Source organism: Rhinatrema bivittatum, chromosome 16 (assembly GCF_901001135.1).
Source record: "Rhinatrema bivittatum chromosome 16, aRhiBiv1.1, whole genome shotgun sequence".
NCBI lineage: Eukaryota > Metazoa > Chordata > Amphibia > Gymnophiona > Rhinatrematidae > Rhinatrema > Rhinatrema bivittatum.
Genome location: NC_042630.1, coordinates 70,217,835 through 70,239,290, shown reverse-complemented (window position 1 = coordinate 70,239,290; position 21,456 = coordinate 70,217,835). Strand labels below are relative to the sequence as shown.

Below are 21,456 nucleotides of genomic sequence, written 5' to 3'. Positions count from 1 at the left end.
TTTTCCAGAAACCGATCTCGGAATCAGCGTCGCGCTCGAACAAACAGACAACAACCAGCTTCAAGGACTCCTTCTTATCGCTCTCAAGGCTGGAATCGGTCCTTTCGAGGTCGACGAACGGGCAAAGAGGCTACAGCCTCTCGCTCAGCCCCTAAACAATTGCAATGATGCCAAATTAGCCCATGAGCTGACCCCGCGGGTGGGGGGCCGGCTCTCCCTCTTTTACAGGGAGTGGGCTCACATCACGTCGGACCAGTGGGTTCTGGACATCCTAAGTCAAGGTTACGCGTTGGATTTTGTCTACGCCCCCAGAGACAGATTTCTCTTCTCGCCTTGCGGTTCTCTCCACAAGCAGCAAGCCATCCGTCAGACTCTTCAGCGTCTGCGGGCTTTAGGAGCGATAAGACCAGTGTCCGTCACCGAGCTGGGTCGAGGTCATTACTCCATTTATTTTGTGGTTCCCAAAAAGGAGGGATCTTTCCGACCCATTCTAGACCTCAAGACCGTCAACAGGGCACTCAGGGTACCTCGTTTCCGCATGGAAACGCTCAGGTCGGTGTTAGCAGCGGTCCATCGAGGAGAATTTCTTGCTTCTCTGGATTTAACGGAGGCGTACCTCCATATTCCGATCCATCCGGACTTTCAACGCTATCTCCGCTTCAAAATCCTGGGGCAGCATTTCCAATTCAAGGCGCTACCTTTTGGTCTAGCCACAGCTCCTCGAGTTTTTACAAAAATTATGGTTGTAGTCGCAGCGGCCCTTCGTCGGGAAGGAATTCTGGTTCACCCATATCTCGACGACTGGCTTATTCGGGCAAAGTCCCGAAGACAGGGGATCCTTGCAGTAGAAAGAGTAGTGTCACTGCTTCAGTCCCTGGGCTGGATAATCAACTACGACAAAAGCCGTCTTACTCCATCTCATTCGTTGGATTTTCTGGGCGCTCACTTCAACACGAAAGAGGGGAAAGTGTTCTTACGTCCAGAGCGAGCGCAGACATTGAGAGAACAGGTCTCTTGTTTCTTGACTCTTCAAGTTCCAACAGCCTGGGATTATCTACAAGTACTGGGGACTATGGCCTCCACGATCGATCTAGTTCCATGGGCCTTTGCGCATCTTCGGCCTCTACAGAAGGCTCTGCTATCCCGTTGGAAGCCGACATCTCAACAGTACAGTGCGGTTCTTCCAATTCCACCGGCAGCTCGACTCAGTCTCCTTTGGTGGTTGGATCCTCACAATCTGGCCCAGGGAGTATCCTTGGAGACACCGGATTGGTTAGTAGTCACTACGGATGCCAGCCTCACGGGTTGGGGGGCGGTATGCCAGTCGAGCTCCATTCAAGGAATTTGGACACACGAGCAAAGTCAGTGGTCCATCAACCAGTTGGAGACAAGGGCCGTTCGCCTTGCCTTACAGGGTTTCCTTCCTCTTGTTCGTCAAAGAGCAGTCAGGATTCTCTCGGACAATGCAACCACGGTATCTTACATCAACCGTCAGGGAGGTACGAGGAGTCACCTGGTTGCGTGGGAAGTGGAAAGGCTAATGCAGTGGGCGGAACAACACTTGTCTCGAATAGCTGTCTCTCACATCGCAGGCATAGACAATGTTCAGGCGGATTTTCTCAGCCGACAACGTCTGGATCCGGGAGAGTGGGAGCTCTCCAGAGAAGCGATGATTCTCATAGAAGATCGTTGGGGTCCCCCCCACGTAGATCTCATGGCCACAGCCAAGAACACAAAGGCCACTCGTTTCTTCAGCCGCAGACGAGAGCACGGGGCAGAAGGGGTAGATGCTCTGGTCCTCCCGTGGCCCAGGCAGATTCTTCTGTATGTCTTTCCCCCGTGGCCCCTAGTGGGACGGGTGCTTCGTCGCATAGAAGTTCACCCAGGACCGGTAATTCTGGTAGCCCCGGAATGGCCAAGGAGACCATGGTTCGCGGATCTACTTCTTCTAGTTCGCGAAGGGCCGATACGTCTCAGTCATCTTCCTCGTCTTCTCAAACAGGGTCCCATATTTTTAGAAGAGGCAGATCGCTTCTGTCTTGCGGCCTGGCTTTTGAGAGGCGCAAATTGAGACATCAAGGATATCCGGAGGCGGTTATTTCCACTCTGTTGCGATCTAGAAAGACTTTCACCTCGGTCACTTATATCAGAGTTTGGAAAGTTTTTGAGGATTGGTGTGTTGGTCGTGACATTGTACCGACTAATGCCTCGGTAGTTCAAGTCTTAGCTTTCCTTCAAGCTGGCCTTGACATGGGTCTTGCATATAACTCCCTTAGGGTACAGGTAGCAGCGTTGGGAGCGTTGTTGCAGACGGGAATGATTTCTTCACTCTCTTCTCATCCAAATATACTCCGTTTTCTTAGGGGTGTACGACAATTGAATCCTCCTTCCAGATCGCCATGTCCCTCTTGGAGTCTCAATTTGGTTCTCGAGGCTCTTGTAGGACCTCCGTTCGAGCCTTTACGCGCAGCCACCATCAAAGACCTCACTCTCAAGTCTGTCTTTTTGGTAGCCATAAGTTCAGCTCGTCGTATTTCGGAACTCCAAGCTTTGTCTTGCCGAGAACCTTACCTCCGTTTTTCAGAGGACGGTATTTCCCTAAGGACTGTTCCCTCTTTTCTTCCAAAGGTGGTTTCTTCTTTCCACTTGAATCAGTCGGTAGAACTCCCTTCTTTCTCCGTGTCGGATTCCAGACAGCTGCGTAGTCTGGATGTTAAAAGATGTCTCATGCAGTACTTGGAATCTACCAATGATTTTCGTCTCACGGATCATCTTTTTGTTCTATGGTCAGGCCCCAGGAGGGGTCAGATGGCTTCTAAGACAACCATTGCTCGATGGTTGAAAGGTGCGATTGCTGCTGCATATATAGGGAAAGGGCGCCAACCACCTCTGGGTGTTAAGGCACATTCCCTCCGGGCGCAGGCTGCGTCCTGGGCAGAAAGTTCTTTGGTGTCTGCTCAAGAAATTTGTAGAGCGGCCACCTGGAAATCTCTACATACTTTCTCTAGACACTATCGTTTAGATGTTCGGGCTCCGGGTTTCGGTTCCTTTGGAGATAGTGTCTTGAGAGCAGGGCTGGTATCGGCCCACCCGGAGTAGGGAAGCTTTGGTACATCCCACAGTCTGGACTGATCCTTGTACGTACAGGGAAAAGAAAATTATTTCTTACCTGCTAATTTTCGTTCCTGTAGTACTAAGGATCAGTCCAGACGCCCTCCCTAGCATTTAAGGGTTGTTTTTGGGATAAGCCTCTGCTCGTCACTCCTATTCTTTCTGCTTCTTATAAACTCCCCCTGGGGCTCCAGGGGTTTTTCTGTTTACACAGTTCAGTTGAACAAGTTCCTTTTGTAGGTTGTTTGTTATTAGTTTTAATCTTCGTTCATTATGGTTGAACAATTGTTATTCTTGATCCCTCCGTCTCTTCTCTTTGGCTTTTTAAGTCTAGTTACTGAGGATTGAGGCACAGGGGGACACATCATATAGAACCCCTTCTAATTTTTGCTTCTGACTCCACCTGCTGGACTGGGAGCATAACCCACAGTCTGGACTGATCCTTAGTACTACAGGAACGAAAATTAGCAGGTAAGAAATAATTTTCTTTTCGCTCGTTTGCATGCAATATACATGCTGTGTGCGGAAGGGGTTGCCCGGGGATTTTAGGACGCGGTAAGGGTAGGTTAAAGGGGATTCGGGATCGCAGGAAGGGCTAACGCGGCCGGAAAGTGAGTAGAATGCGGGTTAGGAGCGGGGTAAACGCGGCCGCACTTTACTGGATAGACCTGTGAGAAAGGGTGGCAGTCATGCGTTCCTTCCTGTTGACTTAGAGCTGGCATATGAGTCAATGTTTCTTTGCCAAGCTGTGTAGGAGCTTGCAGGAAGGACTCTTTTATGTCTCCTGAGAGCATTTGTGCTGGGAAAGAAATTAGATGAGTGGCTGCATTCTGCAGCAGTCGAAGAGCCCCCAACATCTACTGTGGCAAGCCAATGTATAGAGAATTACAATAATCTAAAGTAAACAGGGTGAACACCTGGACTACAATTCTGAAATCAGAAGCAAGCAAGAGAAATTCCCTGTACATACCAGGATCAGTCCAGACTGCTGGGTTGTGTCTCCCTTCCAGCAGATGGAGTCAGAGAAAAAAACTGAAAAGCACCCCCTTTTACATTGGTGTGCCACCTGCGATCCTTCAGTATTTTCTCTGACTCTAGCAGATGAGGGTGACAGAACATGTGGTCCTGATCCTATAAAAAAAAAAAAAAGAAGAAGAAAGGGTTTTTTTGACTTAAATTTACCAGAAAGCCTGTTCTTTCTGAAGGATTCCTTGGCTACATCAAGCTAATTAAAAAAAAAAAAGAAGATTAAAGTTAGTTACTTCTGTTCTTTGCTGAAGTTGGATACGCCTCCCAAGTCACCTTGGTAGAGGCTAGGCTGGGGTGGGACGCCCCGCCGACTGGTAAGTGAGGAGATTCACCGGTGGGCCGGTCCTCTCCTGCCTTCACCCTGAGAAGTACGTATTCCTCGGGTGTGCCCTGCAGTGTTAGTGGTCCCAGGGTTGCCGGTTTTCCCCTGGTTGACAGCCTTTCAAAAAAAAGAGAAACCTTAGAGGTTTAAATTATTGCCGTACAGGTTCCAGGGGCTCCGGAGTGGCATTTTTGGCGCCGGATTGCTGACCTTACCTTCTGCATGCCGCGGGGTGCCTCATGCTCCGCTTGCGGAGAGCCGGTCCGTTGGCTGTCCTGCGATGGCCTCTGTGCTAGATATCTCCTCGGTGGTGAAGGACTATCGGGGAGTGCCAGGGGAAGCCTGTCAGCATGTTCGTGGGGGCGGATGCAGGGTTGCACTCCCGCCGTTCTCGGGACGGGCCATCCCTGTCTAACGCGGGAATGGCGACCATTTTGCCTTCCCCACAAGGGGAGGAAGAGGAGCTGGCTGCAGCGGGAGGGGAGATCCCTCCTACACTGTCACCTCCTAATTTGAGCCCTGTGCGGCCTGCCGACCTAGAACCTGCCTCTCCCGATACGGCCCCTCTCCTGGGGCCTTAAAGAGACAGCAGTCCTTTTCTTCTAAGTTTGTGTTTCTAATGCACAAAGCTTTTTTAGAAGCGGAAGCTGAGTTGCAGGAGCCGGTACCTCCTCCACCCAGGGTTCCTAGGCCATCAGGGGGTTTGGATACCTCTAGGGGGCAGTCTGGCTGGAATGCCATTAATCCCTCGGGGTTTTCAGCTCCAAATCCACTGGGTCCTGGGGCGCAGGACCTTCTCCTTGGGAATGGAGACGGGGACATTGATGAGGCCGCCCCAGTGGAGGGGGATGATCCCAGGGTTCTTAGGCAGTTTCATAAAGAAGAGCTGGAGCATCTGATTCCCAAAGTGCTGGAGGAGCTGGATATTGAGGCACCGCAACCTAGCGCTGAGGTCTCCAAAGAGGATCCGGTTCTCTCAGGACTTAAAGCTCCTCCGAAGGCCTTTCCGTTTCATCTGATGTTGATGCAGCTGGTGACACGGGAATGGGAGACTCCCAAGGCCAGCATCCGGGTGGGACGTGCTATGGAAAAGCTTTACCCTTTACCGGGCAACACCTTAGCAGTCCTTAAGGTACCCAAAGTGGACACGGCAGTCTCGGCTGTCACCAAGCGTACAACCATCCTGGTGGCAGGGGCAACCGCCCTTAAGGATCTTCAGGATTGGAAATTGGAGGTCCTTCTCAAGCGCATCTTTGAGGTCTCGGCCTTATGCATTCGGGCATTGGTGTGCAGTAGCCTCATGCAAAGGGCAACCCTGAGATGGGTACGGCAGATGCTTACCACGCAACAGTTGCCTCCGGCGGAAGCTGAGCAAGCTGATAGTATGGAGGCAGCGGTGGCTTATATAGCAGATGCCTTGTATGATCTTCTGCGGGCGTCGTCGCGCAATATGGCGTCTGCGGTTTTGGCCAGAAGGCTCCTGTGGCTACGCAACTGGTCGGCCGATGTTTCCTCCAAGACTCAGTTGGGCAATTTTCCATTTAAGGGGAAATTCTTGTTCGGAGAGGACCTAGAGGCCCTAGGCGAAAACAAAGTGTACAAGTTACCAGAGGACAAGCCTAGAACTCCTAGGACCTTTGGTTCGGCTCGCCACCAGGGCAGGGCCTTCTCTTCTTCATTTACGTCCCGGCAACTGTTTCAGAGATCGCAGGCTTGGCCTTCTTCCTTTCAAGGCCGCAGGCCTCCCCGAGATCGGGGTCCTCAGGGATCTTCCGGGGGTACATCCTCCCAATGAAGGTGTGCTGGCCCACTCCTCGGTCCCTGTGATAGGCGGCCACCTCTCTCTCTCTTTCTCGAGGAATGGATCAAGATTACGTCGGACCAGTAGATGCTAGGCATCATCAAACACGGTTACGCTTTGGATTTTGCTTACCCGTTGCAGAACCTGTTTTTGATGTCACTCTGCGGGTCTCATGCTAAGCGAGTGGCGGTAACTCAGACTCTGCATCGGCTGGAAGCCCTGTGGGCCATAGTTCCGGTCCCTCAGGGGGAGATCGGAACCTGCAGATATTCCATATATTTCGTGGTCCCCAAGAAGGAGAGCTCCTTTCGCCCAATTTTGGATCTCAAGAAAGTGAACAAGGCATTCTGGGTGCCTTGTTTTCACATGGAGACCCTCCGCTCGGTCATTGCGGCCATCCACTCGGGCGAATTTTTGGTTTCTTTAGACTTGACAAGGCCTACCTTCATGAAGGGATCAACGAGCGGTATCGCCGGTACCTCAGGTTCATGACTTTAGGCAAGAATTACCAGTTCCTGTGGCCCTTCCATTCGGATTGGCCACAGCTCCCCACGTATTCACCAAGGTGATGGTGGTTGTAGCGGCGGTGCTACGGAAGGAGGGGATTTTGGTACATCCCTACCTGGATGATTGGCTGATCCGGGTGAAGTCGGAGGAACTATGCAAAGCGGCTGTTCAGTCAGTGCTCCGCCGGCTACAATCTCTTGGGTGGATTCCGTCCCAGGTTCTGAATTTCCTTGGGGCTCGGTTCGATACGGCAATAGGCAAGGTCTTCCTCACAGAGGAGCGGGCCACCAAGCTGGTGGCACAGGTTCGTCGGCTATTGTTCCTACCGTTTTCCCTAGTGTGGGATTACTTGCAGGTAATCCCTTTCCTTTCCAAAATTTTAGAAAAATTAGTCAACTCTCGCCTATCTGACTACCTTGAACAACACAACATTCTTCCTCCCTCCCAATACGGCTTCCGAAAATATTTGAGCACCGAAAAGCTACTCCTCTCCCTAACTGACACCATCATCAATGGTTGCGATACAGGATGCTCATTTCTCCTTGCCATGCTAGACATCTCTGCTGCCCTTGATACCGTGAATCACACTATACTAATCAACATCCTCAGCAACATTGGAATCTCCGATACCGCTCTATCCTGGATCAAATCGTACCTACAAAATCGTCACTACACAGTTTCCTCTGATAACAAGGAATCTGACCCTATCAGCCTCAACCAAGGTGTCCCCCAGGGCTCATCCCTCTCGTCCACCCTTTTCAACATTTACATGCTGCCCCTCACAACCCTCCTCACTAATCTTGGCTTCAAACATTTCATATACGCAGACGATGTTCAAATTCTTTTCCCTTTTACTGACTCACTCGAAACTGCTCTTCAAAACTGGGAATCATGCCTTACTGCTATCAACCAACTCCTTACAGACATGCACCTTGCCCTTAACCCCCAAAAAACTGAACTCCTCATCATCTCTACCAAACGTCCTCTACCCCCCATACCCCCCGCTTACACTAGCACTACCTTCCCCGCCCATACCCGTAATCTGGGTGTCCTTATAGACAATCAGCTCTCTTTCAAACCCTTCATTAAATCTATAATAAGTGACTGCTACTTCAAAATTCAAACCATCAAAAAACTCAGACCTCTACTTTACTTTACTGACTTTCATACAGTACTGCAATCTATCATCTTCTCCAAGATTGACTACTGTAATGCTCTCTTCCTTGGCCTCCCTGCATCATATACCAAACCTTTACAACTCCTACAGAATGCTTCAGCACGCATCCTCACCAACTCCAAAAAACATGACCACATTTTTATTTATTTATTAAGGCTTTTATATACCGAATTTCTTGATACAAATCAAATCAATTCGGTTTACAATGAACTAAGTAGAATATACAATTAACCAATCAACAAGAGATACAGAGCATACAGTTACATTATAACAAGGAAGCCTTAACTTGGAGTAGGAAAATAAAGAAGGGGTGAACGGAGCAATAAATATATAAAGTGCAATAAAATAGAATAAATACTATATACAGTGGAGGGGGCTAGGAGCCAACCTCTCTTTAATGGATATTAGGCATGAGAAATTTGGAAAAGTTTTGTTTACAGAGATGTGTGGTGAACAATTCTAGATCAGGCAATGGAGTTTGTGGTGGGGAAGGCTTGGCTGAACAGCCATGTCTTTAGTTTCTTTTTAAAAGTTGTTAGACAAGTCTCCAGTCTGAGGTCCGGAGGCATGGCGTTCCACATGGAAGGGCCTGCTGTAGAGAATGACCGGTCTCTGATGTTTGCGTGGTGCACTAATTTGATTGTAGGAACGTGTAAAGATCCCTTGTAAGCATCCCTTAAAGGCCTGGCTGTCGAGTGCAGTCTGAGAGGATGAGACAGATCAAGCGGGGTTTGATGGTGGATATTTTTATGAATGATTGTGAGAGATTTATGGAGGATCCGGAAGTTTACTGGGAGCCAGTGGAGATCTTTTAGAATAGGAGAAATATGCTCTCTCCGATTGGTATTTGTCAAAATCCTTGCCGCTGCATTTTGTAGCAGCTGGAGCGGTTTAATGGTAGAGGCTGGAAGACCATGCAGGATGGAGTTGCAATAGTCGATCTTAGAGAACAGAATGGCTTGGAGGACGGATCTGAAATCGTAGTGGAATAGGAGCGGTTTGAGTTTTTTGAGTACTTGTAACTTGTAAAAGCACTCCTTAGTAGTGTGTTTTATAAAATGCTTTAGGTTAAGGTGACTGTCGATTAAGACTCCAAGATCTCTGGCGTGTGATATATGTGGAATATTTTGTGATTGGAGAAGTATGGGACTACCTTCTGGAGTAATTAGTAAGAGTTCGGTTTTAGAAGTGTTGAGCACAAGGTTGAGGCTGGATAAGTAGTGGTTTATAGTTTGTAGATGAGCGTTCCATAACTTGAGTGTTGAGTCCAATGATTTGGATATAGGGATTAAAATTTGAAGGTCATCTGCGTAAATATAAAATTTGAGTTTGAGGTTTGAAAGTAGGTGGCAGAGGGGGAGAATGTAGATATTAAACAGGGTGGGTGATAGGGAGGAGCCCTGGGGGACGCCAAAAGGAGCATTAGTATGAGGTGATTCCATGTTTTTAATTTTTACCTTATAGCCTCTATTACTGAGGAAAGATTCGAACCATCTGAGGGCTGAGCCTGTAATTCCTATGTCTGAGAGTCGGTTTAGGAGGATGTTGTGATCACACCCACCCTGATCGAACTCCACTGGCTGCCTATACAATCCCGTATCCTTTTCAAGACTCTCTCACTCATCCACAAAAGCATCAATAATGAAAACTCTGACTGGCTCAACCCTCCCTTACTTCTACGCACATCCACTCGACCATCTCGTTCCGTACACCAAGGAACACTCCGTACCCCCTCTATCAAATCGACAAAACTCACCTCCACAATAAACAGAGCCTTTTCCCTAGCCGGTCCCACCCTTTGGAACTCCATGCCACCAGACCTTCGTACTGAATCCTCTACCCCTAAATTTAAAAAAAAAACTAAAAACTTGGTTGTTCCTACAAGCCTATCCTTCCTACATGAACCTCTCTCCGAATGTTATCTGATCCTTCCTCCCTCGTCCCCCTCCGCCCATCTCTCACCCTATCTTCCTTTCGTGCTTACTCTTCTCTACTTCCCCCCCTTTCCTTCTGCTCCCAATGTAATTCCACTTATTATTTGTCAAATAGCATTATATTATGCCATTCTCAATCTCTATTAAACTTTGTGTAAATATCCTTTTCCCTCCCATTCACCTAAGCAGTACCCCCTCCAGAGGTGCCTGCTCCTTGTAAATTATAGCCATATTTATTTAGTTGTTTTTGTTTCCTAATACCACAGTTACTGTTCAATGTAAAGGCTTCGCCTAAAGTTATTAAGTTACTTGTAAACCGATGCGATGTGCAAACGGATGTCGGTATATAAAAGGTTTTAAATAAATAAATAAATAAATACTTGGTTCTATGGCATCTACTCTGGAACTAGTCCCTTGGGCCTTTGCCCAAATGAGGCCTTTGCAAAGAGTGTTGCTTTCTCGTTGGGATCCAAAGTCGGAAGAGTTCCAGATCCGATTGCCGCTCTTGGAACCTGCCCGATCCAGTCTTCAGTAGTGGTTGATTCCGGCCCACCTGCAGCACGGTATGGACCTGGAGGAACCTCAATGGGTGATAGTGATGACGGATGCCAGCCTCTCCGGTTGGGGAGCGGTTTGTCAATCCCAGGGCAGTTGGACGGGGCAACAGGCGAAATGGTCCATCAATCGCTTGGAAACCAGGGTGGTGCTTCTGGCGTTGCGCCATTTTCTTCCTTTGGTTCGCCGTCGGTCCGTGCTGGTGTTGTTGGACGGTGCAACAGCAGTGGCTTACATCAGTCGTCTGGGGGGTACCAAGAGTCATCCCGTAGCTGCAGAGGCCGACCGACTGATGGTTTGGGTGGAGCACCATTTAGTCCGTCTGGCGGCTTCTCACATAGCCGGAGTCGACAACGTTCAGGCGGATTTTCTCAGTTGTCAGCGACTGGATCCTGGAGAGTGGGAGTTGTCCGAGGAAGCCATGGGCCTCCTGGCTCGTCGGTGGGGCATGCCTCGCCTGGACTTGATGGTGACCCAGAGAAATGCAAAGGCGGCACGGTTTTTCAGTCGCCGAAGGGAGCACAGGTCGGAAGGGGTCGATTCCCTCATCCTCCTGTGGCCTCGCGACATCCTGCTTTATGTGTTTCCTCCCTGGCCCTTGGTGGGCAAGGTTCTAAGGTGCATAGAGATGCACACGGGGCCAGTGATTCTCGTAGCGCCGGAATGGCTGCGGCACCCGTGGTTCGCGGATCTGGTCAATCTGATGGTTGACGGCCTGCTTCAACTCCATCATCTATCGAATCTTCTTCGACAAGGTCCAGTATTTTCAATCGATCGCTTTTGTCTAGCAGCCTGGCTTATGAGAGGTGACAGTCGAGGAAAAGAGGCTACCCTGATACAGTTATTTTAACCCTCCTGCAGGCACGCAAGAAATCCACTTCTCTTGCTTATGTTCAGGTCTGGAAGATGTTTGACCCCTGGTGTGGCGGGGTGAATGTGTCCTGGTGATGTGCTTCCATTGTACAGATTCTATTGTTCTTGCAGGAGTGACTGAAGAAAGGGTTAGCATGCAGTTCTCTTCGGGTGCAGGTGGCGGCCCTTGAATGTTTGCGGGGGAAAGATTTATGGCGTCTCTCGCAACTCATCCGGATGTGTCACGCTTTTTGAAGGGCGCGAAGCATCTGCATCCTCCGGTTAGACAGGTCTGTCTTTCGTGGAGTTTGAACCTGGTTCTCCGAGGCTTGTGTGGTCTTACCTTCGAGCCTATAAAGCGGGCTACCTTGAAAGACCTGATTCTCAAGGCGATTTTCTTGGTGGCTATCACGTCGGCTAGATGCATATCGGAGCTTCAAGCGTTGTCCTGTCGGGAGCCCTTTCTCCGGATTTCGGATTCAGGAATTTCCCTTTAAACAGTACCCTCCTTTCTGCTGAAGGTAGTCTCGGGGTTTCATTTGAATTAGACAGTGGAGTTACCTGTGTTTACTTATTTGGATCGTGATTCGCCTCAGGCTTGCGAATTACATAAGTTACCAATGCCTTTCGATTGTCTGATCACCTGTTTGTCTTATGGTGGGCCCTAAGAAAGGACAGAAAGCTTCTAAGTCTACCATTGCCAGGTGGCTGAAGGATGCCATATCCTCGACTTACATCGGGTTTGGGCGTTCAGTACTGGAGGGTCTAAGGGCGCATTCAATCAGGTCTCAGGCGGCGTCTTGGGCAGAAAGTCAATTTGTCTCGCCACAGGAGATTTGCAGGGCAGCCACCTGGAAATCTTTACATGCGAGGCATTACCGTTTGGACATCTGGGACCCGGATGTCGACTGCTTTGGCAGCAATGTTCTCCGAGCGGGATTCTCCAGGTCCCACTCCATTGATCCTGGTACGTACAAGGAAAGGAAAATTGGTTCTTACCTGCTAATTTTCATTCCTGTAATACCAAGGATCAGTCCAGACACCCGCCCTTGGAGTCTGGAGAGTCCACTTGGTATCATTTTCCTTTTGCAGAATATTCTCAACGAGGTAGCATTCAAGTTGCTTACAGACATGCTCCCTCCATGTACATAAGTTCCACATTATGCAGTTCACTTTTTTCTCAAGTGGTTTGATATAGCCATTGGTTCTTATGTTAAAGGTTATGATATTTTTCATTCTGCTATGGTATGGATTATACTGAAGGATCGCAAGTGGCACACCAGTGTGCCACTTGCGACTCCATCTGCTGGAAGGGAGATACAACCCAGCGGTCTGGACTGATCCTTGGTACTACAAGAACGAAAATTAGCAGGTAAGAACCAATTTTCCTTTTCAGAAGGTGAAGGGGGGTAGCTTGAAAAAAGCCACCTGGACTACTGGTCTCAGGTGGGGGCTTAAGGATTAGGGCAGGATGTAAAAGAACACCCAAGTCATGAATAGTAATAGCAAAGGCAAGTGCAAGACCATCCACAGTGATGTTAGGTAAATCACAAGGAGGAGATTGTCTGCTTAACCACAGGTCAACCTTTGTAAGGTTGAGAGTTAGGCCATCATATTTCACAGCAGAAATACAATTTGTTATATATTCACATATTGTTACGAGCACGTCCACCATGCCGCTGATGGGCCGAGGGTTTGGAGACCTTCGGGCTCTGTTGCAGGCGCGAGGAGCGCGGTCGCCTCTAGAGCAGGTAGAGTGAGCCCTTGAGCCACGGCAAGACCCAGGGAGGAGCCCCAAGCCACACCGTGGGAGGTGAGCCAATGCCAGCATGGAGAGCCAGGCAGGTACTGAAGCAGGAATAAGGAACAGAGTCTGGCCCTCAGCCGGACCTGCACGCCCATGGCAACCAACAACGCAGTGTTGATTGATGAACAGTCCTCCGACTGTTCCAAGCCCTTTCGGACCTGCCGCTGGATAACGGCATTGGGCGGCAGGCCGGACAGAGGACGAGGGCAGACAGAGTCCTTAGAACACTGAAGACGTCATAGACGAGGGCTGAAGCAAAGACATCATAGACGAGGGCTGAAGCAAGACATCATAGACGAGAGCTGAAGCAAGACATCATAGATGAGGGCTGAAGCAAGGACATCATAGACAAGGGCTGAAGCAAGGACATCATAGACGAGGGCTGACAGAGTCCTTAGAACACTGAAGACGTCATAGACGAGGGCTGAAGCAAAGACATCATAGACGAGGGCTGAAGCAAGACATTGGCACTGTCCCTCAGGGCGCCCTACTCAGCCCACCGACACGGGCGGACCCCTTGGGCTGGTCGCGGACCACCCTGTCCCATTACACGCCCTACTCAGCCCAGGGAGGCTGGTCGCGGACCATGCTGAGAATGGGAGAGCGCAGGGAAGAAGCAGGGTACTGCACTCCTGGCAGTCGAGGCGGGATACTGCACTCCTGGCAGTCGAGGTGGGATACTGCACTCCTGGCAGTCGAGGCGGGATACTGCACTCCTGGCAGTCTGAAGCAAGCAGGAACATCAGGAACCGGATTAGGAACAAATATTAAGGCAACATCGGGAGCCAACATCAGGGAAACAGGCAGAGACATCAGAGAAGAGGGCTGGTAAGGAAGACGATGGCACTGTCCCTCAGGGCGCCCTACTCAGCCCACCGACACGGGCGAATCCAATGGGCGCCCAGCCAGGCGCTCAAGGCAGCGGGAGGTCGCGGCTCACCTCGCTGGTTCAAGGAGACACTCTAGCTTCATCTCTTTTCTTCCGCTGCCATGAGCGCCTGGCTGGGCGCCCAAGCTGCTTGGGCGCCCAGCCAGGCGCTCAAGGCAGCGGGAGGTCGCAGCTCATCTTGCTGGTTCAAGGAGACACTCTAGCTTCGTCTCGTTTCTCCTGCTGCCTTGAGCGCCTGGCTGGCCCAGCCAGGCGCTCAAGACAGCAGGAGCTCGCGGCTTATCTCGCTGGTTCAAGGAAACACTCTAGCTTCATGAAGGGACGCCGCAACCTCCCGCTGCCTTAAGCCTTGAGCAGCAACAACTAGGAATCCCTGTGGCCCTCCAAAGAACTAGAGGGTGAGTAGCATAAATACTTTAAATATAGTAAATAATAGGGTTTCCTGTATGGACCCGGCCAGGCACTTAGGACAGGGTTTAAGTATTTTCACATGAACGGATGCCGCGACTTCCCTGCTAAACTGCTCTGCCACGCTTGGGGAGGAGAAGGGAAGGCTTTCGGGTTCTCCAGCTCCCCTCTCCTTGCAGTGGGGGTTTGTCGCCTGCAGAGAAGGTTGAAGGAGGGATCCAGAGGGGGCGAAGATTCGGCTCAAGGCAGCGGGAAGCTGACTGAAGACCACACTAACGCCAGGGTAAGGGTAGGCGGTAAATTAGAAGGTTAAAGACGCGGCAAAATAGCTGGTTTAAAAAGGAGATAATCGGGGCGCACGTTACTGTATCAGAGGGAATAGCTAATCCGATCATTAACATATCATATACATGCCGCCGGCAGAAAGGGATACGCGTCGATTTCAAGAAGCGGTAAAGACGCGTAAAACCGGATACTGAATCGCGGGTTCGCCTTACGTGTCCAAATTGTGCGTCCAAAGCGGGTTAGAAACGGGGTAACTGCGGCCGCGCTTTACTGTATCGGCCTGTTAGTTAGGGGTAGTAACCGCCAAAATAAGCAAGCTACACCCATGCTTATTTGTTTACCCAGTCTATGTAATTCAGTCCTTGTTGGTTGTTGTCTGTATATAGATCCACTTTTCTTCATTCCCCCTGCCATTGAATCAGAAAGCTATGCTGGATATGCATTGAAAGTGAAGTATCAGACTTTCTCCCCTGCCGTTGAAGCAGAGAGCTATGCTGGATATGCGTGAAAGCTATGCTGGATATGCGTGAATTTATTTATTTATTTATTTATTTTATTTAACAGTTTTTTATACCGACCTTCATAGTAAAAGTGAATCTATGCTGGATATGAATAACAGAGCTTCTATTAATCAGCCAACTTTGAATTTAACAGAATTTCTGGAGACTTCCATCAATGCAGTGTTTTTTTGCCATAGAACATCTGTATTCTTTGGCAGTCTGTACGGATGCGACAAGAGGCAATTTTTCTTGGGGAAAAATTTCTTCTGCGCTATCCTTGTAAATGTATTTTCACACATTTGAATTCTAGATTTATATTCTTTGATTCCGCACAGTTAAGATTATATCTTGATGTTCACCTTGTCTCCCGTTGATATTTGTTTGATTGGCTTTTGTATGCATTGAGCCAGTTAATCTCTGCTTTTTTTCCTGTTTGTTTAATTTCTTTTCTTTTTTGAGTACCGCTCCATTGATCTTGTCTCCCTTCTTTTCCTTTTAATTTTATTGAGACTCATAGATTAATATTGTTATGAATATTTATTTTCCTTTTTCTTTTTTGTATCTTGTAGTCTCAATTTTCTTTCACAAATGTATTCTTGTGTATTTTTTTGAAAATGCATAAAAAAAAAAGCAATTACAGGCAGTGCAAAACTGGAGAAATGGAAAGAGAAATACAGCACCTAACAAAGTCCCAGGATCTGCAATAATCCGCACAAAATTACACCTGCCTTATGATGCGCCCTCAAACAGTATCAACCCTACCTTTGAAAAGGCAACACTACAAATATTAAACCAGGCCCTAAACACCAGTTCATCTCCTATTAGAACAATTGCAAAACTATACTAATAAACAGAATACATATTTCAAAACATCTGATGGTTTGCATAACCTCCAATAATTAAAAAGTAATAAACATTAACAAGTCTCCAAACACCAATATTTCAAAACAGCAGATACATCATATAATAATAAGTATAATTGAAACGGCAGTCAATCACCTTCACTTACCCTCTCCAGCAGCTCTTCTAATCCTTTACCTTGCAGGCCAGCAACACACACCAGAAGCAGGAGTGGCTGCTGAAGCCCTGCACTCATGATCCTCTTCCTTAGGGCCCATAACCAATCTCTGTCTCTCATACCCTAGTCACACTCCAAGTCTAGTCTCTCTCTCTCACATACCAGTCACCTCCCTGACCAGTCTCTCTCTATCATGACACACAGAGACACGCTTTCCACTCCCATGCGCTGTCTCTCTTACATGCACACACAAAACTTCCCATTCCCATGCCCTCTGTAAAGGTGCAACGCCCTGCCTTGCAGTATTATGATGGAGTCTGATGGCGAGTTCCCTATATGTACCCAGATCAGTCCAGACTCCTGGATTTATGCATCCTTGCCAGCATATGGAGACAGAGAAAGTTTAACTGACACTGATGCCTCCTGCAGTTCTTCAGTATTTCTCTGTCTCCAGCAGATAGTGGCTGGTGCAAAAACTTGCAGTTTTACAGTCGGTTAAGTTCTTTTATTTCTTCTTTTTTCTTGTGAGCATTACTCCCAGGGATTAGGATCCCAAAGGGATCCTTTCCCTGTTTGATCGAGGTGGACGAGCAGGAGGTCGGTGACCTTTTTGTTCCCTCGCTCCTTTTTGGGTCCGTGGGGTATAAATCTTGTGGTCCAGATCCCTCCCCTTCCTGAGGCTGTTTAGGCGGATTTTGGCTCAGGTTTGTGGGGTTTTGTTCCCTCGCTGCTCCTTTCCTTTGGGTGTCTCTACTTTGTTATTTTTCGCTGAGCTGAGCTGGACATCTCTGTTTCAGCTTTAGGAGAAGGGAGCCTTTTGCTGTTGTGATTAAAGTTTATAAAAAAAAAAAGTTGAACAAAGGAGCAGCTTAAGCGGTAAGGCTCCAGGGCGAAGGCTTGCCTCCCTCTGCACGGGATGGGCTTGTGTCTGTTTCCCAGGTTTCAGTGGCATTTAAGTTCAGTGGCATTTAGGCTCGGCAGAGGCTGTTTCTTGTCCCACTGGTAGGGTTACGGTTCACGGCTTGGTGTACCATGCATGCTGTGTGGTCCCAGTGCGTTTAAGCCACGTCCGATTTTGTTCTGCCTGCATTTCGGGGGGTGAAGGGTCCTCTCAGTCCCCGGTACCCACAAAACACCGGAAACCCGCAAAACACTGGAAATCTTGCCTAACAAATCTTCATTTTTTTGAAGGGGTTAATAAACATGGGATAAAGGTGAACCAGTAGATGTAGTGTATTTGGATTTTCAGAAGGCGTTTGACAAAGTCCCTCATGAGAGGCTTCTAAGAAAACTGAAAGGTCATGGGATAGGAGGCAATGTCCTTTCGTGGATTACAAACTGGTTAAAAGAGAGGAAACAGAGACTAGGATTAAATGGTCAATTTTCTCAGTGGAAAAGGGTAAACAGTGGAGTGCCTCAGGGATCTGTACTTGGACCGGTGCTTTTCAATATATATATGAATGATCTGGAAAGGAATAAGACGAGTGAGGTTATCAAATTTGTGGACGATACAAAATTATTCAGAGTGGTTAAATCACAAGCAGATTGTGATACATTACAGGAGGACCTTGCAAGACTGGAAGATTGGGCATCCAAATGGCAGATGAAATTTAATGTGGATAAGTGCAAGGTGTTGCATATAGGGAAAAATAACTCTTGCTGTAGTTACATGATGTTAGGTTCCATATTAGGTGCTACCACCCAGGAAAAAGATCTAGGCATCATAGTGGATAATACTTTAAAATCATCGGCTCAGTGTGCTGCAGCAGTCAAAAAAGCAAACAGAGTGTTGGAGTTATTAGGAAGGGAATGGTTAATAAAATGGAAAATATCATAATGCCTGTGTATCTCTCTATGTTGCAGACCGCACCTTGAATACTGTGTACAATTCTGGTCGCCTCATCTCAAGAAAGATATAGTTGCGATGGAGAAGGTACAGAGAAGGGCAGCCAAAATGATAAAGGGGATGAAACAGCTCCCTTATGAGGAAAGGCTGAAGAGGTTAGGGCTTTTCAGCTTGGAGAAGAGACGGCTGAGAGGGGATATGATAGAGGGCTTTAAGATAATGAGAGGTTTTGAACGAGTAGATGTGAATCGGTTATTTATACTTTCAAATAATAGAAGGACTAGGGGGTATTCCATGAAGCTAGCAAGTAGCACATTTAAGACTAATCAGAGAAAATTCTTTTTCACTCAACGCACAATTAAGTTCTGAAATTTGCAGTTAGGGGCAGATTTTTAAAAAAATACGCACTCGCGTACTTTTGTTCGCGCACCCGGCGCAAACAAGAGTACGCCGGATTTGAATAGATTTGTGCGTAGCCGCGCGTTATCTTTTAAAATCCGGGGCGGCATGCGCAACGCTGCGCAAAATCGGTAGCCTGCGTGCGCCGAGCTGATTTCGGAGCGGCCTCGGAGGGAACTTTCCTTCCGCCTCCCCCCACCTTCCCCTCCCTTCCCCTACTTAACCCACCCCCCAGCCCTATCTAAACCCCCCCACCACCTTTATTATAAAAGTTATACCTGCGCCGATCGGTTGCCGGCGCGCGATTCCCCGGCTTGGGAGCAGTTTTGGAGGCCTCGGCCACGCCCCCGAAATGCCCCCAGGCCAGAACCACGCCCGCGGCCCCGCCCCGGAACACCCCCAGATGACGCACCGGCCGTGACACGCCCCTGGCACGCCCCCAGGAAACCCCCGGGACTTACGCGCGTCCCGGGGCTTGCGTGCGCCGCCGAACCTATGCAACATAGGCTCGGCGCGCGCAGGGGGTGGAAGGGGCAGCTTTTCGGGGGTTACGTGCGTATCCCTTTGAAAATCTGCCCCTTGGTGTAGCTGGGTTCAAAAAAGGTTTGGATAAGTTCTTGGAGGAGAAGTCCATTAACGGCTATTAATCAAGTTTACTTAGGGAATAGCCACTGCTATTAATTGCATCGGTAGCATGGGATCTTCTTGGTGTTTGAGTAATTGCCAGGTTCTTGTGGCCTGGTTTGACCTCTGTTGGAAACAGGATGCTGGGCTTGATGGATCCTTGGTCTGACCCAGCATGGCAATTTCTTATCTTCTTATGTTCCCCCATGAGGAAAGGCTTAAGATGTTAGGGCTGTTCAGCTTTGAGAGGAGACGGCTGAGGGGGGATATGATAGAGGTCTTTAAGGTCATGAGAGGTCTTGAACGAGTAGATGTGAATCGGTTATTTACACTTTTGGATAATAGAAGCACCAGGGGGCTTTCCATGAAGTTAGCAAGTAGCACATTTAAGACTAATCGGAGAAAATGTTTCACTCAATGCACAATTAAACTCTGAAATTTGTTGCCAGAGGATGTGGTTAGTGCAGTTAGTGTAGCTGGGTTCAAAAAAGGTTTGGATAAGTTCTTGGAGAAGTCCACTGCTATTAATTGCATCAGTAACATGGGATCTTTTTGGTGTTTGGGTAATTGACAGGTTCTTGTGGCCTGGTTTGGCCTCTGTTGGAAACAGGATGCTGGGCTTGATGGACACTTGGTCTGACCCAGCATGGCAATTTCTTATGTTCTTAAACTGCCCACAAAGTGAGTGATGCCACTATCATCATGGGCCTTTCAGTAGTTCTCAGTCAGAAAGTACATGCCTACGTTTCCTTTCAAATTGCTCTGGGGAAAATTACCCACAGACTCTTGCACCTGCTTACTTGGCTGGTAATTGTTACAAAACAAGAACACATATTTCTTTGATAAATGCAGTCTATATGTGTTATTTTGCTCCCTTGACCTACATGTCCCCAGGAATGCCTTGTTAACCATGTCGGGAGGGGATTTTCAGACAGTACTTTTACCTGGGTATATAACTTCTGAAAATTGTTCTTGTAATTAATTAAAAAAAAAAAAAAGAACTGAAAATAAAGATACAGAGGTCAATATCCAAAAGGATTTGTCCGGCTAAGGTTGAGACGTAGCTGCACAAACCCTGATGTTTAAATTTCCCTCCCTGCCGAGCAGCAGTTTTAGTCGTGCACATCATTACATGGTTAAAACAACTGGATAAAAAAGCGGGAGGGCGTGGGTGATCCTGGGCATGGTTTAAATTTACCCAGCTAATACTGAATATCAGCTTTAGCCGGGTAATGTTATCTGGCTAATTCAGGTCAGGAAAATACTTGCCCCTAGTTAGCTGCAAAAGTATCTAAAACAACCTTGGTATTCATTTATTCACTTCAGTGTGCACTAATTGATCCCTTCATTGTCAGGGACTCCTAGAAATTTGTATTAGATATAGTGGAGGATATAGTCTCCTACACTTGAGATCCTGCTGGGACGCCCAGAAATTTGCATTAGATGTAGAGGAGAACATGGTCTCCTGCTCTTTGATATCCTGTTGGAGAGGAGATTCAGAGTTCAGAAGTTCTCTTTTGAATTGCATATGGCTGAGCGAGATCCTTGTTGCATTCTGCTCCCATTCTTCTTCTGTTCTTATCTCTTCCATAGGAGCAGGGAGTGCGCATCTGTGTCCTCCTCTTCAAGGAGGTGGAGCTAGCCCTGGGCATCAACAGTGGGTACAGCAAACGGGCGCTGATACTTCTGCACCCCAATATCAAGGTGAGCAGGAAACTGAAAATGCAGTAGCATATTTGGTAACCCTATTTGGGTGTCTGTGATCTGCCTGATGGTTGTCGTGTTTCCATGGCTGCAGGTAATGCGGCACCCAGACCATGTATCCTCCAATGTCTTCCTCTGGGCCCACCATGAGAAGATGGTGGTCATTGACCAGTCAGTGGCCTTTCTGGGTGGCCTGGACCTGGCCTATGGTCGCTGGGATAATCATGACTACCAGCTCACTGACCTGGGAGCCAGTAATCCCAAGAATCCGTCAATGAAGATGGAGGTAAGAGAGAGGAGTGGTCATTTCAAGGGTCTGGGGGAAAAGAGTTGTACCATAAGAACTGCCATACTGGGTCAGACCAAGGATCCATCAAGGCCAATATCCTGTTTCCAACAGTGGCCAAACCAGATCACAGGATCATATATAATAGATAAATTCCATGCTGCTTATGTCCAGGGATAAGCAGTTGTTTCCCCATCACTACCTGATTAATAACTTTTTATGTACTTTTCCTCCATGATCTTGTTCATACCCTTTTAAACTCAGCTGTATTAACTGCCTTTTCTCCAAGGACAAGCAGGATGGCAGCCTTCAGATATGGGTGGCATCCTTTGATGAAGCCTGCCATGAAAAAACTATGTACACGTTTCCAGAATTTTAAGTGAGCCTACTGAGTGTGCCCAT

The 21,456-nt window shown here is 48.2% G+C and overlaps 1 protein-coding gene across 3 annotated transcripts in view; it reads left to right on the top strand.

Moving 5' to 3' along the window:
- PLD2 (phospholipase D2) overlaps positions 1-21,456 on the top strand; it is a 444,278-nt gene that overhangs the window by 249,277 nt on the left and 173,545 nt on the right. For all 3 annotated transcript variants that reach the window (XM_029581771.1, XM_029581768.1, XM_029581769.1), the window contains exons 13-14: positions 20,658-20,768; positions 20,863-21,054. In XM_029581771.1, the coding sequence (XP_029437631.1) occupies positions 20,658-20,768; positions 20,863-21,054 (303 nt within the window). The remainder of the gene's footprint in view (positions 1-20,657; positions 20,769-20,862; positions 21,055-21,456) is intronic.